The sequence below is a fragment of the Rhinoraja longicauda genome, chromosome 9 (assembly GCF_053455715.1).
Source record: "Rhinoraja longicauda isolate Sanriku21f chromosome 9, sRhiLon1.1, whole genome shotgun sequence".
NCBI classification, from domain to species: Eukaryota; Metazoa; Chordata; class Chondrichthyes; order Rajiformes; family Arhynchobatidae; genus Rhinoraja; species Rhinoraja longicauda.
Window position 1 is genome coordinate 26,095,032 of NC_135961.1, and position 17,845 is coordinate 26,112,876.

At 42.7% G+C, this 17,845-nt stretch overlaps 1 protein-coding gene across 1 annotated transcript in view; it reads right to left on the reverse strand.

The window, feature by feature from the left end:
* Positions 1 to 17,845, reverse strand: part of thada (THADA armadillo repeat containing) — a 335,484-nt gene that overhangs the window by 35,848 nt on the left and 281,791 nt on the right. The window contains exons 33-35 of the mRNA XM_078404988.1: positions 16,513 to 16,585; positions 16,263 to 16,419; positions 14,111 to 14,242 (exon numbers count right to left, since the gene is read on the reverse strand). Coding sequence (XP_078261114.1) covers positions 14,111 to 14,242; positions 16,263 to 16,419; positions 16,513 to 16,585 — 362 coding nt within the window. The remainder of the gene's footprint in view (positions 1 to 14,110; positions 14,243 to 16,262; positions 16,420 to 16,512; positions 16,586 to 17,845) is intronic.

Consider the following 17,845-nt stretch of genomic DNA (forward strand, 5'->3'; position numbering starts at 1 on the left):
TTCTGTTCCCTCAGTGTGGACAAAGCATGAAAAATGCTTCATAGACTACCTGGCAGGTGGACCGAAGGCCCCAGTGATTCAGGGTTCAGAACAATGCATTTCCTAATTAATGGGTAAACATATGTGCTTCAGAAAGAGAGTATTTTTTTCTAATAATGATAGACTTTAAACTAAAGTAAATCGGCAAACTTTTTAAATGAACCATTTAAATGTATTTAGCCAATTTCCTGGACAGTTGAATAGGTCTAGACTTGTAAGAGCCAAGGATCACTAACTCAATTACTTTCTTCAATAAAGAACCTTAATTAATATTCTTGCTTCAGTTTCGTCCTTGCACACACCACACACCAACAACAATACACCAATTGCACAATTTTGCACCTCACTGATACCAAAGGGCCACCAATAACGTTGAGGTTCAAACAATGCATCTTTGTGTGGATCTAAATTAGGAGGCCACTAGCCAGTGTTTCAGTTATTTGGTGCAAGTTACTCCTTAGAGTTGCAGGCTAGTTTGAGCCAATATTCCCAGCTCATTCTTTGCTGAGGTAATTGTTCCACAGAACCATGTTTTAATACGTTTAAACAATTTCTGACCAGCTCCTCACATTCACAATATTTTCAAATAATGGAAAACATATTTAATATGACTTTAAACATCTTGGGGGGCTAAATTTGATAGCTCTTTGGAATGCGCATGTGGATTGCAGTGGATGATTAACCCTTGCCCATTCAATAGATTGGAGGCAGCTTGTCATATTCATGGTGATTGTACAATTTAACCAGTGAGATCCTGGGGGGGGGGGGGGGGGGGGGTTACAAAGACATATGCCCTGTACTTAAGGGGTCCATGAGGTAGTGAGGACACATAGATTTTATCAGTCTTTCCTATATATCTAAACCAAAAACTGTTGATTGTCAGAATTGCATGGATTATTTTTTCATGGGTCCCCTTCCCTCTTTGCTTCATCTTCCTGTCCATTCTGCTTGCTGTGCAGCTGGTGATAAAGGCTACATCCTCATGTCATAAGTGATAAGAGCAAAATTAGCCCATACGGCCCATCGAGTCTACTCCGCCATTCAATCATGGCTGATCTATCTCTCCCTCCTAACCCCATTCTCCTGCCTTCTCCCCATAACCCCTGACACCCGTACTAATCATAGTGGCGAGATTGTGCCGACTGTTACAATTCTGGACAGCGACTCTGCGTAGGAATGCAGAACTCCAATAGAGCAACACAGGCTGTGGAGGTAATGTTTCACCACATGTAATGTGTAAGAACGAACTACAGATAGACACAAAATGCTGAAGTAACTCAACGGGACAGCATCTCTGGAAAGAAGAAGTGGATGATGCTTCGGGTTAAGACCCTTCTTCAGACTGAGAGTCAGGTGAGTGGGAAACTAGAGGAACGAAAAGATACAGAACAAATCAGAGCTGGCACCGATGGCCAAGGAGCCCACAATGGTCCATTGTTGGTTGTGACAGGACGACTAGGATAGGGAGGGATGGAGAGAGAGGGAATGCAAGGGTTACTTGAAATTAGAGAAATCAATATTCATGCCGCTGGGTTATAAGCTGCCCAAGCGAAATATGAGGTTATTTTCCTCCAATTTCCTCCATAATTACGTGTGGCCTCACACTGAGAGTGTGAAGCCTTTCAGCAATCATCAACCCCCCTCCCCCCAACTTCACATATTATCATACAAATACAAATATAGAACCGCAGCAACATCTGTGTCCGCACTGCTGGTCGTATGTTCAAATGTACATATTAAAGGGAGGCTATTCATTAGATAGTTGATCACCTAGAATGGTTGATCACCAAGAATGGGAGATGTTTTGGGTTGAAACTCTTCTTCAGACTGAAGAAGGGTCTTGACCCGAAACGTCACCTATTTCTCCTATCCAGAGATGCTGCCCGTCCCGCTGAGTTACTCCATCATTTTGTGTCCATCTTCGGTTTAAACAGCATCTGCAGTTCCTTCCTGAAGCTGATCGCCAAACTGGCAGCTCTGGCAATGGATACGTGTGAATAAGGCCCGTTAGCCTTCAGCGTCAGCCATTAACGCTTCCTCAATTGTAGCAACTTGAGTCACAGGTGAACAAAAGGACACAAAGTGCTGGAGCAACTCAGCGGGTCAGGCAGCATCTCTGGAGAACATGGATAGGTGACGTTTCGGGACGAGTGAATAGGATCACTGTTGATGGTAATTTTCGATACAAACTGTACCCAAGATTTCCAAGCAGTGGGCACAAATTATCCAAATTTCATTCTTTTTTTTGTTCTGGTCATCACCCTGTACAAGCTTTGCTCAAAGCTACTGTTCTTTGCAGCTGGCAGACTCGTTTGTTTGACTTTCATTGGCGACTCAGTTTGCACATTAAATGAGTCTAAGATTGTATCCATTGCACAGTTACCTTCTCCATAAAATGGATGAATAATTTTTGGAAGTTGCTGGATGAAAGCTGAGAAAATAAAACGACAGTTGTGTAAACCGTTCCACAAAGTTTGAGACTCAAGTTGCAACTGGCTGTAGGAGACAAACATGCCAGAACATTTTGCAACTGGAATAATGTAAAAGAAACACAAGACTCACAAAAATAGACACAGAGACAGAGAGAGAGAGAGAGAGAGAGAGAGAGAGAGAGAGAGAGAGAGAGAGAGAGAGAGAGAGAGAGAGAGAGAGAGAGAGAGAGAGAGAGAGAGACAGAGAGAGAGAGACAGAGAGAGAGAGACAGAGACAGACAGAGAAAGACAGAGACAGACAGAGACAGACAGAGAGAGACAGACAGAGACAGAGAGAGAGACAGAGACAGAGAGGGAGAGGAGAGAGGAGAGGAGAGAGAGAGAGAGAGAGAGAGAGAGAGAGAGAGAGAGAGAGAGAGAGAGAGAGAGAGAGAGAGAGAGAGAGAGAGAGAGAGAGAGAGAGAGAGAGAGAGAGAGAGAGAGAGAGAGAGAGAGAGAGAGAGAGAGAGAGAGAGAGAGAGAGAGAGAGAGAGAGAGAGAGAGAGAGAGAGAGAGAGAGAGAGAGGATTTTGTTGTTATTATCAGTAATAACAACAAAAGGTCAATGAACATCAAAACCTTGGAAAATTGAGACACAATAAGCCATTCGGTCCTTTAAACCTTTAGATAACTGATCTACAGCTAAATTTAATTTTCTTTGTTTTCATAATCATTACATAATTCTTCACGAAGATTGACAAACTCAGCTTTGAAATTTTCCAGCCTCCATCTTTTCAATGAATCGATCTACATTCTCACCACCCTGTGTCCTTTCTGGGATCACTTTGCCTTGCTCTAATGTAAAGTCATATCCCACAAGCCTGGACACACCTATTAAAGGAAGTCATTTCCATTGACCTCTGTGGGGAATCCACCCGTCGCCTTTATGCAAACCCTTTTTGCCCTGTTCTTGTAAATCCGTAACTGCACCTTTGCTGAGAGTCAATATATCCTTCAGGAGATGGACTGTCCAGAACAGAATGGATCACAACTATCTCATGTCTCACCAGATCTCTGAACGGCTGAAACCTTCTTTTTTATTCAATTCTTTTAAAATAAGGGCCAATCATCTGGCAGTTTTACCAAATACTTTTTGGCCTTTAGTTTCCAGAGATGCGGAGCATGCACCTCCAAATGTCCGTTATGCAATTACCGCTAGTTTTCTCATCGTTCAGAAATGAACAATTATCTTTCTTGAGTCTGAAGCAAATAATTTTGCACTTTCCTGCAATCTCCTTTCATAGATACCATTTTAATCTTTGACAACATGTGACTTACTAGAGTTACATTTGACAAGTAATTTAGCATCGACAAATGAGTTCTGTGGCACACTGAAGGAAGTGGTGAGAGGTAATATCATTGAACCTGAGCGATCTTGGGGCAATACTGCCATCAAAAGACTCTATTCTCATTTAAAATAAAATACCGTGAACAATAGGTTTGGGAGGTTTTGCTAAAGAACCCAGCAGTTGGTGAGTTAATGAAACACTCCAGAAGTCTCTGGTTGCAACATCTGGAAAAAGATATGTGGACGTGTCACGACATTTAAAAAAAAAATAAAGGTGTGAATTTAAACTAAAACACACCAACATCTGAGCAAAGTGTAGATCATAATACTTTTACACGTTTTTAATAAAAAAAATCCGTGTGCACTTTGGTCTTTATTTACTTGCTTCATCGCAGAAAACAGGATATATTCGGCACTCAATTATTAAGGGTTTGGTTGTAATCACGTGCCTAGAAATGTCAGGCTGTATTTTAATCTTCTTTCCAAGGTTCTGGTACACAGCAAGAGGAAGTCACATACACACTTACTGACAAAATAATGAGCTGGATCTTAATGAGATCACAAGACCATGTTCATTGATGCAGAAATACTGGCAGCTAGGGCTTTCATCTCAATAAACATCAAAAAATAAATCAGTAAACGAAAATTAAAAAAAATCTGCAGATGCTGGAAATCTGAAATTTAAAATAAGTTTAAAATGCGAGAAATAACCCATAGGTCATTGAGCATCTGTGAAAAGAATGGAGCATTTTCTGTTTTCATATTAAAAAAAATAAATCAGAGCAGGAACCAAATCTTTTATCAAGTCTTCTGAAAGTTGTGATTAAGTGAATGAAGTGGCAATTTAACATTATGAGATGTTTAGCCAGAGAATGAGGATGAAAACATCAAGGGAATAATCTGCTACTTATTAAAAGGTGGGCACACTAATTTCTACTGAGTACCGATGTCTAAAATGACAATATTTAACAGAGATTGTATTATAATCAAATAATCCTAGGGTAATAATTTCGCATTTCAATGCAAGGGTTAGATTATGAACCTTTTCACAGGTCGAGCTATCAGTGTATACAGCACATACACAAAATATTTGGAAAACATTGCTTCAGAAACTCAAGACTATAAACTTCCAGAACTGGAATGTACAGAGCGCTTTATCCAAAGTAGGGGAATCAAGAACGAGAAGACATAGAGTTAAGGTGAGAAGAGAAAGAATTAATAGGAACCCGAGGGGCAATTTTTTCACTTAGTAGGTAGTAGGTGTATGGAAAGAGTTGCCAGAAAATGTAATTGAGGTAGGTACTATGACAGGATTTAAAAGACACTTGGACAGCTACATTGATACGAAACATTTACAGGAATATGGGCCAAATGTGGGCCAATGGGGTAGCTTAGATGGGGTATCTTGGTCGGCATGGACAATTCTGGCCTAAGGGCCTGTTTCCTTGCTGCACGACTCTATAACTATGTAATGTTAAATCACTCAAATCCAGAATAAGAGCCTGGACTTTCACTTTCAAACTTTCAGACTTTAGAGATACAGCCTGGAAACAGGCCCTTCGGCCCACCGATTCTGTGCCGACCAGCGACCACACCGTACACTAACACTGTCCGACACACTAGAGACAATTTTACAAACTTTACCAAAGCCAATTAACCTATAATCCTGTACGTCTCTGGAGTGTGGGAGGAACCTGGTTCACCCGGAGAAATCCTACACGGTCACATGGAGAACGTATAAATTCTGTACAGAAGACGGTTAAAATTCATTTTTCCATATTGGTTACATCTGTGGGAATGTATGGCACAATGATAATCAACTTGGAGAAAGAAAGAATAGAAATGGGAACGTAGATTAATCTCAAACTAAAGTTGGATAGATATCATAATTTGCCTAATTGGACTAGAGCAGTGCCCATTGAGATAGAATCATAGAGTCTTACAGTGTGGAAACAGATCCTTCGGCCCAACTTGCCCATACCAGACAAGAGGTCCCATCTACACTAGTCCCACCTGCCCGCATTTGGCCCATATCCCTCTAAAACATGTCCTATCCATGTACCCGTGTAAATGTTTTGGGAATTTCACTATAACTAGGTACATGTGACAATAAAGTATCATCAGCATGTCTTTTAAACGTTGCGATAGTACCTGCCTCAACGACCTACTCCGGTAGCGTGTTCCATGCACCTACCATTCCTTTGAGTGAAAACGTTACCACTCAGGTTCCTGTTAAATCTTTCCCCCATCACCTTAAACCTACTGTATGTCCTATGGTTCTTGATTCTCCTACTTTGGGCAAGCGACTATGTGCGTTTACCCGATCTATTGGTCTCATGATATTCTACATCTCTATAAGCTCACCCCTCATCCTCCTGCTCTCCAAGGAATAGAGTCCAAACCTGCTGAACATCTGTCTATAGCTCAGGCCCTCAAGTCCTGACATTATCCTTGTAAAGATGAAGAACTAAGATTTCCATTCCTAATTCATATGTGCTGCCAGAAACCGATGCATCTGTTAACTTCCTGCATGGCCAGAAATGATTCACAAGAAGAATATGTACTGAGGTGGGCAGATTTCTGTAAGTGTGCCCTTACGGAGAAAACATCGTCTGAATAAAGAAATAATCTGAAGCACACATTTTGTCACCAAAATTCTGTTCCCATAACAGTGTTGAAAAGGTGCGCAGTTTCTAGTATTCCTTCTTACACACTAGTGCAACAATATTTACTCCTGATGGAAACAACAGAGTTGGGAAAGGAAGACTAACAAGAATCAAAGCGAAAAGAGGTTTTACAGATGAGGCCACACGCAAATTGGAGGAACAGCACCTCATATTTCTCTTGGGCAGGTTACAACCTAGCGGTATGAACGTTGATTTCTCTAATTTCAAGTAACTCCTGCATTCCCTGCCTCTCTCCTCCCCTCCACTACTATAGTTGTCCTACCAGTTCCACTGTTCGCATTCTTGTATCCCTCTCATTAGCACATCTTCCATCTTCCACCACCAACAATGGGCCGTTATGGACACCACCCTTCCTGAGGTAATTTGTTGTCGCCCCTGATTTGTTCTGGCTTTTCCTTGCCTCCAGTCCCTTCCCCCCCCACCCCACCTCTATCTCAGTCTGAAGAAGGGTTCTGACCCAGAACATCTAAGGAACCTATGCCTTCTCTCCAGAGATGCTGCCTGACCCGCTGAGTTACTCCAGCATTTAGTGTCTATCTTCATTTCACTTCTAATAGCTTCATTTTATCTAATGTAGGGGAAAATTACACAAAATGTTTCAGAAATTAATAATAATGGTACGTCTACCAAAGGTGGTGACGGTAGTGGGTTAGCAATGAGCTTTTGAAGAAGTCGATAAAGAAAGACATGTGGGTGAAGCACACGGGTGTAGGGAGTGAATTTCAAAGCCTAAGGTCCAGGGAACTGGTCATCAGTATTAAAGTGAAAGGAAAATGCAAATAAAGCTACAGCGAGGTTTAAGATTTGTAAGGAAAGTGAAGTTACGCAGGTGAGGAACAGCTTCCTCTGCTACATTATCCGGCTTTCGAATGATCCTTCCACAAGTTATGGTACTGTCCACTTCACCTCTACCACATCAAGAACATTGCAATTTCACTAAGGAACGGAAGCGATACAACGCTGAGGACTATATTCTGCACTCTATATCTTTTGAGTTTGACTTGATTGTATTTAGATTAAAATTAATGTATAGAATATCTGATCTGTTTGGCTAGCATGCAAAGCAAAGCTTTTCACTGTACCTCAGTCCATGCAATAATAATAATACACCTAAACCTAAAAGGAAGGCCTTGCTGATGAAACGATGCAGGTGTGAGGCAGAACTCAGACTTTTTCCTACATTTTTGCTGATGCGAAATTATATTTGATTAACAAGCCAATCTTATGAGCATTTATCCCTTAACAAGAGGAAGTGAGAATCAGCCCGAGTAAAGTCAAGGAAAGTACCATTACTTAGTTACTATTCATGCAGATTGGATGCCTAGTTTGTGTGGGTCAGCTGATACAGCAGCCAACCTCACAGACAGGTAATCCCCATCTACTACAACACTCTCCTCCGCCTAGCAGAGCTGGTTCTTACCCTTAACAACTTCTCCTTTGACTCCTCCCACTTCCTCCAAGCCAGAGGTGTAGCTATGGGCACTCGCATGGGCCCTAGCTATGCCTGCCTCTTTATCGGGTACGTCGAACAAACCTTGTTCCGGACGTACACTGGCCCCATCCCCGAACTCTACCTCCGCTACATCGACAAATGCATTGGTGCTACCTCTTGTACCCATGCAGAACTCACTGACTTCATACACTTCACTACCAATTTCCATCCTGCTCTTAAATATACTTGGACTATCTCTGACATCTCCCTCCCGTTTCTGGACCTCACCATCTCCATCACAGGAGACAGACTAGTGACTGACATCTACTATAAACCCACTGACTCGCACAGCTATCTGGACAACACTTCTTCCCACCCTGTCTTTTGCAAAAAAGTCTATCCCCTAATCCCAATTCCTCCGTCGACGCCGCATCTGCGCCCGGGATGAGGTGTTTCACACTAGGGCATCAGAGATGTCCTCATTCTTCAGGAAACGGGGCTTCCCCTCTTCCAGTATAGATAAGGCTCTCACTAGGGCCTCTTCTACATCCTGCAGCTCTGCTCTTTTTCCCCCTCCCCCCATTCGTAACAAGGACAGAATCCCCCTCGTTCTCACCTTCCACCCCACCAGCCAACGTATCCAACAAATCATCCTCCAACATTTCCGTCACCTCCAACGGGATCCCACCACTGGCCACATCTTCCCATCCCCTCCCCTTTATGCGTTCCGCAGAGACTGTTCCCTCCATAACTCCCTCGTAAACCACCCCATGCCCGGGCACTTTCCCCTGCAACCGCAGGAGATGCAACACCTGTCCCTTTACCTCCCCCCTCAACTCCATCCAAGGACCCAAACAGTCTTTCCAGGTGAGACAGAGGTTCACCTGCGCCTCCCCCAACCTCATCTATTGTATCCGCTGCTCTAGATGTCAACTTCTCTACATCGGCGAAATCAAACGCAGGCTCGGCGATCGTTTCGCTCAACACCTTTGCTCAGTCTGCTTTAACCAACCTGATCTCCCGGTGGCTGAGCACTTCAACTCCCCCTCCCACTCCCAGTCTGATCTTTCTGTCATGGGCCTCCTCCAGTGCCATAATGAGGCCCACCGGAAATTGGAGGAACAGCACCTCATATTTCGCTTGGGCAGCTTGCAGCCCAGCGGTATGAACATTGACTTCTCCAACTTTAGATAGTTCCTCTGTCCCTCTCTTCCCCTCCCCCTTCCCAGTTCTCCCTCTATCTTCCAGTCTCCACCTATATCCTTCCTTTGTCCTGCCCCCCTGACATCGGTCTGAAGAAGGGTCTCGACCCGAAACGTCACCCATTCCTTCTCTCCTGAGATGCTGCCTGACCTGCTGAGTTATTCCAACATTTTGTGAATAAATACCTTTGATTTGTACCAGCATCTGCAGTTATTTTCCTACACCTCACAGACCTCACATGCTTGATGAGGCTTAGCAAAGGTGTAAGAGAAATAGAGCTGGCACATGTTCAACACTAGGATGAAAAACACGTTTTCCTCCTTGGGCATCTCTGACTGGAGTACAACTGTTCCACTGCTGATACCTGTGTCTTCAGTAGCCAATGCTCTCAAATGTGGAAATCCCTCTATAAATCCCTCCACTTCTTTCTTTTGAATTACGGGTGTCGGGTTTATGAGGAGAAGGCAGGAGAATGGGGTTGAGAGGGAAAAATAGATCAGCCAGGATTGAATGGCAGAGTATACTTGATGGGCCGAATGGCCTAATTCTGCTCCCATAACTTATGAATTTAAAACCAACCTCTTTGGTGAAATCGTTAGTCATCTGCCCTTATATAACCACATAGCCTGGTGTCAAATACATATTTATTTGATAATTTTCCCATGAAGCTTCTGGTGATGTTTTTGTTATGTTAAAGAAGAAGGGTCTTGATCCAAAACGTCACCTATCCATGTTCTCCAGAGATGCTGCCTGACCCACTGAGTTACTCCAGCACTTTGTGCCCTTTTGCTGTGTTAAAGGTGTTGTATAAATGGAAAGAGTTGCTGTTGTTGTTGGAAGAGGAAGAGGACAAGGAAGAACGTGCTGAACCTTTGGACTTGGTCTTGATGACAAGGAACTCTATGAACTACTTGCCCTTTGCAGTAAGCTGAGAAATGATGTTAGAACAAGAGAGCGTGGAAAGCGAACATAAAACAGAACTCATTAAAATTTACACCAAGGTCACGCCAACACCTGGACAGCCTTCAGGAATCATGGATTCCATGATAAATATGCACACAAATGATTCATTTAACGTGCCGGTTATCACTGATACATGAAATTTGATGGATGATGTTTTGTGAAAATCTGTAGTAAATATAGGCAATGTTAACTGGTCTCCATTATTGCAATTCATTGTGGGTCCAGCATATTTTTAATTAATCAAGCAGCTGCTAGTTTGTTTTTGTATTAAATTACAGCCATTTCAAATTTTAATACATGCCTATATCTTACAAATTTATTTCTGCCTGGCCCACCGCTCGGTACAAATGCTCATTCCAGACTGCAGGCTTTAAATCATTTATAATTCCACAATGACTCACATCTAACTCAAGTTTGCAGTACCATTGACATTTTCTCTGGTTGGATTCCAATGCATACACATGGATGAGCAGTGCACCATAATTTAGGGTTATTTAGCCATGCGACTCTAGAATTGGGGCGCAGGAAAGAAGCGATCGGGGTGTCTAATTCAACTTGATTAATGTTTTATAGGTTCTGCTCAGGCGAATTCGTCATTTTTATTTTCATTCAGCTTTGTACATGCAATTTTCCAAGTAAACAAAGATCTTGATTTCAACGTCCAAACAGGTTGTGGAATGTTAACATCTCAGATATGTAGATGGCCAGTATGTAGATGTGATCATGAAGAAGGGCACCATCGTTGCTACGTTCTTAGAAACTGAAGTGCTGACTGGTGGAATGTGAGTTTTGTGCCAGTTTGAGCTCTTGATCCTAACCACACCTTTTTCTCAGTGAGCCGCAGGTTGATCATGAAATGCACAACGCTCGTATTTGCTAAAAGGTGGATCCTGAGATTTGGGAAGTGGTCCTCATGGTATTGCCATGGTCATGTCCCATTGGAAGGTGGTCCTAAATGCTGTATATGTTTGCCTTTCTGCCCCTCAGGAAGGAGACATTGAGCAGAGGGGATGCATTAAAGGATCTTCAGAAGGATACTATGAGGTTGGGTTCAATAATGCCCTTGGGTTTCACTTGAAGTCTCCTGGACATGGGAGACTAAGTGGTGTTGTAATCACATCAGAACGTAATAGAACTGGATTGAAGGCAGAACCACAAGAAATGGCGAAAAGAGTGACAAAAGAGAAACACACAAAAACATAAGAGAGTTGTACAGCATGGAAACAGGCCCTTTGGCCCAACTTGCCCGTGACGACCAACATGCCCCATCTATACCAGTCCCACCTGCCCACGCTTGGCTCATAGCCCTCTAAACTTGTCCTATTCATTATGCTAGATATAGCTCTTGAGGGCTAGTTAGATTTAGCTCTGAGGGCTAACACAATCAAGGGATATGGGGAGAAAGCAGGAACTTTGGTTGATCAGCCATGATCATATTGAATAGCGGTGCTGGCTCAAAGGGCCGAATGGCCTATTCCTGCACCAATTTTCTATGTTTCTATGCTGAAAAAATAAGATGTAAAAATAAGCTGTTGACTCAGAATCTTCCGACCTGGATCACATGTTGGCAAAAACCTGGTGAGAATGATGTACTTCATTCCACGTGGGACAAAGGGGAACCAGGTGGATTCACATGACAATCCAGCAATTTCATGGGCACACAACTTTCTTATTCCAGATGTGTTTAATTTTGAATTTACATTCCTCTATTGTCGTGGTGGGATTGAAACTCATTTCTTTGGAACCAAAGTCCAGTTTCCTGGATACTAGTATCCACATGCAACTTTTGAAAAACGTTTCCTTTCCAGTAAGACAAGTAAGTAGCCGCTGGTTTATTTCAGTGACTCGATAGACATTGACACATGCAAAAAACATTAACTAGTAATTTGAGCATTATTCTTATAGTCCTCAGAAATATCCTACACGTTTTAAATTTTTAAAGAAGGCACAGCAGAGGTATAGTTTGTAAAAATGATAATGAGATTTCCAGCTTTAGGATGTTACGATTTGTCAATGTGGTTTTTAGACCTTTGGATTTTTTGTTGGTGACATGTTTTTACAATACAGCATCCAGGGTTATGCTCAATGCGGTGATCCATCTGATGTTCCTGGGAAAGACCATCACTTGTAGCGAAACTTCAGACTGTCAACATCAGATTCACCTTTCACAGTTACCAGTGTTATCTGTTATATCAGATAACATCTCAGTTTAGTAGGAAGGAACTGTAGATGCTGGTTTAAACTGAAGATAAACACAAAATGCTGGAGTAACTCAGCGGGGCTGGCAGCATCTCCGGATAGAAGGAATGGGTGACGTTCCAGGTCGAGACTGAAGGGTCGTGACCCGAAACGCCACCCATTCCTTCTATCCAGAGATGCTGCCTGTCCCGCTGAGTTACTCCAGCATTTTGTGAACATCTTAGTTTAGTTTAGTTTAGTTTAGTTTAGAGACGTACAGGTATGTAGGTTAATTGGCTGGATAGTGTTAATAGTGTTAGTGTGCGGGGATCGCTGGGCGGCGCGGACTTGGTGGGCCGAAAAGGCCTGCTTCCGCGCTGTATATATATGATATGATATGATATGAGATACAGTGCGGAAACAGGCCCTTCGGCCCACCGTGTCCGGGCCGACCAGCAATCCCCTGGGAAAGACCATCACTTGTAGCAAAATGTCAGACTGTAAACATCAGATTCACCTTTCACAGTTACTGTTCTATCCTGCAAGCCACATTTTGTGACTTTGGGGCATTTTAATGACTGCTGTAAAGTGTTTCTTGTTTGCACTGTCAGACAATAAACTTACAAACATCTAGTAAGGCTGGAAATTACTCTTGTTGCTACACTGTAACAATGTTAAACCAGTCAATTCCTCTGTTCAGACTTGAATAGAGTCATTCACAAAATGCTGGAGTAACTCAGCAGGTCAGGCAGCATCTCGGGAGAGAAGGAATGGGTGACGTTTCGGGTCGAGACCCTTCTTGAATAGAGTCAAATGTGCGTTCTTAAAAGTGTTTTAGCGTTCTTAAAATATGAGCAGCAGATTGATTTAAAAGGGGAGAAGACTGAAGGTTCTGACCCTTTCTCGGGACATGGTTTAAACACTTTGCTTCAATTATACTCATCCATCCTTTACCCTCCTGAAGCTATTTACAAAAAAAAACCCTGCTTGTTTAAACAGAAGAAATCAGAATAGCTTCTATCCAGACAATTTTCAGTCTGGTTTTGAGGATCAGATAAAGCATTGCTCAAACTGCAATATGAATGCACCGTGAATTGCAGGTTCAGCAACTGGAAGTGCATATTGATAAAGATAATTTCACAAATTAAACCAAAATATTGTCAGATATACTCTTCATGAAAGGAGCTGGATCTGTCCGGTTATGTAAATTTCCCTCATTTTACTTTCAAATTTTAGGTGCTGGTAAAGGTCCCTTCAAAGGAACAAAATGAAAGAAATAAAACATTAAGATGCGGAAAGAAAGGGAAGGGCCAAAGGACAATGGAAGCTCTGTGATATGTACCTTACACTTCAGTGTCTACTGCTTATTAATCAAACCTAAATACCCAGTCACTTGATATGGTGTAGGCATTGTGGAGCAAAAGGCCTATTCCTGTGGCTGTTATGTTTTATGTTCTACTAGACCAGTGGACCCGTTGGGCCCAAACCTCTCCTGCATTGGTGCAGCACCCTCTCCTCCCTCCCCCTCCCCCACCCCCTCCCTCCCCCTACTCCATCCCCCTCAACCCCCCTCTCCCCCCCTCCCTCCACCCCCCCCCCCTCCCTAGGAGATAGATTTAAACTTTAAAATGTGAATAACTTAAAAAATATAACAGATTTCAATGAAACTTCTTCCATTAGCACCAAAGGGACAACGGTGAGTAAGGTAGGCCTAAAATTGTTGCGCTATCGTGTACTGTTTTGGCTGTAGTTCAGGAACAAACAAACAAACAAACGAGAGTTTTAGTATATAGATGTGTAAGTGAAGAGCTTTTAAATAATATGCTCCCCTTTGAGGAAACCAACATACCGTTCTCCTTGCAGGCTGTCAGAAAAGACGGAATCATCTGTATAACGTCAGTCGTCTTGTCCCTCACCACTTGCTCCTCATCTTGCAGAAGGGTGAAAATACATCTCCACAGTGTTAAAGTGTCCAGTAGACCTGCAACACCAAAGGAGGTTCACTCAATGACAAACATCCAAAATAATACTGTGTAGGAAGGAACTGCAGATGCTGGTTTAAACCGAAGATAGACACAAAATGCTGGAGTAACTCAGGGGGGCAGGCAGTATCTCTGGATAGAAGGAATGGTGACATTTCGGGTCGAGACCCAAATAATACTCTTCCAAATATAGAGAATACTCCAAAGGGAAATTTTGCAGTCTACAGTTAAAACAGCATGCATTGTTCTACTCAAACTCAACATCTGGTCAAAATCTGATTCCTTGGCAATCTCGTATCTCAGATGAGGCAACAGTGAGACTGTTCTATCACTGCAATCAAATCTGTTTCCTTTCTTGATGCCAGTCACAATTATAGTACCTTTAGTTTAGTTCTGAGATACTGTACGGAAACAGGCCCTTCGGCCCACCGAGTCTACGCTGACTAACGATCACCTGTAGTCTGAAGAAGGGTCTCGACCCGAAACGTCACTCATTCCCTCTCTCCTAGATGCTGCCTGACCTGCTGAGTTACTCCAGCATTTTGTGATACCTTCGATTTGTACCAGCATCTGCAGTTATTTTCCTACACTACCTGTACACTAATTCTATCTTGCACACTAGGGACAATTTACAGAAGCCAATTAAACTACAAACCTGCATGTCTTGAGAATGTGGGGGGGGGGGGAACAGAGCACCCAGGGAAAACCCACATGGTCACAGGGAGAAAGTACAAATACAGCAGACTGTACCCGAGGTCTAGATCGAACCTGGGTCTCTGGCGCTGTAAGGCTGCAACTCTGCCGCTGTGTCATTGAGCCGCCCTATGTGGCTTAAGCCCCTTGGAATGTCCGTCTTTTCCCAGATGTGGGAGATGACGTTGGATTCATACTTAATCTAAGAGAAGTGATTACAATTGGAAATACCATACCAATTGAACTCAGTTGATTTTCTGATTTTCCTGAGGCAAAATATGATCCAAATCTCCATCACCGAATTCTTTAATTTCAAGCAACACCCCATTACCCCCATCCCCTCCTCTTTCCGGCCCACCTCCACCCCTGGGTCCACCCATATCCCCCACCCTCCAGTCAGCCTGCTCCTTGATTTTTTCAAGTCTTAAATTGAAACACTTACTGCGAATGCTGAAATTAGCTATCTCTGAAGATTTCAAATTCAGATGGCAAGTTTCATTCTGTCGTGCCGTGTTGTGAATTTAGGTAAGGAGGAATATGTGTTGAAGGGGACGGGGGAGGGGACAGAGGGGAGATAAAAGGGAAATGGAGTCTCGGGGTTGGGAGGGGAAAGGAGCAGGGTGACTGGAGGGTGGGGGATATGGGTTGACCCAGGGGTGGAGGTGGGCACCGGAAAGAGGAGGGGAAGGGGGTAATGAGGTGTTGCTTGAAATTAAAGAATTCAGTGATGGAGATTTGGATCATATTTTGCCTCAGGAAAATCAGAAAATCAACTGAGGAGTTCAATTATCCGTAATAAATAAGTAAAACAAGATTGTAATGGGATGTTCAATGTGTAAGAAGGAACTGCAGATGCTGGTTTACCAGGAAGATAGACAGAAAGTGCTGGAGTAACTTAGCAAGCCAGGCAGCATCTCTGGAGAAAAGGAATAGGTGACATTTTGGGTCGAGACCCTTCATCAGACCTCTGTGGGCCTGTGAGATGCGGCCTGACTCATTGAGTTACTCCAGCATTTTGAGTATACCTTGTAATGGATGTTCAATGATTTTCCAGAAGTTTAAGTGTGAGATGGCATTGTGCAGAATGAGGCAATAGTTCAATAAGCCACATTAATTTTTTTTAATGGCCTCAGTGGGGCCACAAAAGAATGCATGCATTGTAAAAGCGAGCAGAAATTACTGCATAATATATTGACAAATGTCTCTTGGGGGAAGAATATAAACAAATCACATGGCAATGTAGATGGATCCAAGTGTCTATTCACAAAGCAGCAGAAATTACATTTCCTGCCTAATTTTTCTACTTAACACAAAGTATTTACCCACCGAAATAAAGGTGTTTGTTGGCAAGCAAAGATGGGACAGCATCAATGAGGACTTTTGCAGCTGTTAATCGGATTTCTGTCTGCTTCTCCACCTCACAGCTCTGCACAACTAAATGGACCCACTGTTTGAGTTCTTCACTTATGGAATCCAGGGATTTCTGTCGAGAACAGAGCCATATACGAGAAAGTTATAGAAACCGCTCTCTGGAGACATATCGCTTTACCACAAATGAGTTGCTTGCTTCCATTACCTCCTGCTTCGTCTGCACAAGGTGGGTCACTAATTTTGAAGCTAGATTAAGCGTAGCACTTTGCAGCTCCACACTAGAAACACACAGGAGAAAGACACAGTTAATACCAAACAGCTACGATTCAAACCAAAAAGCAAAATTACAATATATATATTTATCTTAAATATAACAAAACCCTTATCTACTGCCCATTTCCAAAACATACCATCAAGCATCTTAAAAAAGAATTGTTCTTCATCAAGGGTATGTGCATTTATTTAAATGTCCTCACTTTTGAGGGGGGCCACACATGTACTCCCTTAACATTCTGTAGACAAACATATTAATGCACCTGGACATCATTCTGTTCAATTGTTTAAATGATTATTCGGAGTGGGGTTGCATGCCCCAGTTCCAACCTCAGTGTATGCCACTATTCTTCAAGGGAACGTGATGTCTTGCATGTGACTTTTACACATTAATTGGATTTTGGACATGTTTGAACTCATTGGATAATTTAACAATTGATGATCCAGAATGATTAGCCTTAATTAGGTAGAAAATTATAGGTTTGAAAGTTCCTGTCATTATTGCTCACAGATTTATGTCACCAGGTGAAACCAGCTATTTTGTTCACCTTTAAATCCACCTGAAGGAACAAGTGGATGACAATGAAATTTGGTGTGGCGGTTGTACAGTGGTATTGTTATCAGATTAATAATCCAGAGGCCTGAATGAAATCTGGAGACCTTTACTGAGCTGTGGAATTTAAGTTCAGTTAGGGGAGGGACGGGGGCGCAGCAGTAGAATTCCTGTGCCAAGGACCCCGGCTCGATCCTGCCTACAGGTCCTGTCTGTACGGAGTTTGTACGATCTCCTTGTGACCGTGGGTTTTCTCTGGCTGCTCCGGTTTCCTCCCACACTCCAAAGACATACGGGTTTGTAGGTTAATTGGCTTCTGTAAGTTGTAAATTGTCCCTAGAGTGTAGGATAATGATAGTGTACGGGGTGATCGCTGGTCGGCGCAGACTCAGTAGGCCGAAGGGCCTGTTTCTTAGCTGTGTCTCTAAAGTCTAAAGACCTCCAGAACGCAAAAAAACCTAATTATATGAAAAGCACGCTGAAAAGCAATCTTTATCAAATTTCAAGCAAGCTCACCTCTGCCCTAGGATACCAAATGTAAGCACCACAGAGTAACATTTGGAAACCAGAAAGTAATAACACCATCTAACCTACGAATGTAAAAGTAGAAGCTCCTTAAATGACAAACCCTACAACTAACCAGTAAACCTAAACAGCCAAGTCACTCTAGGTTATTCAACAATACACTTGGAAGTTCAGAAAATTACAAGAT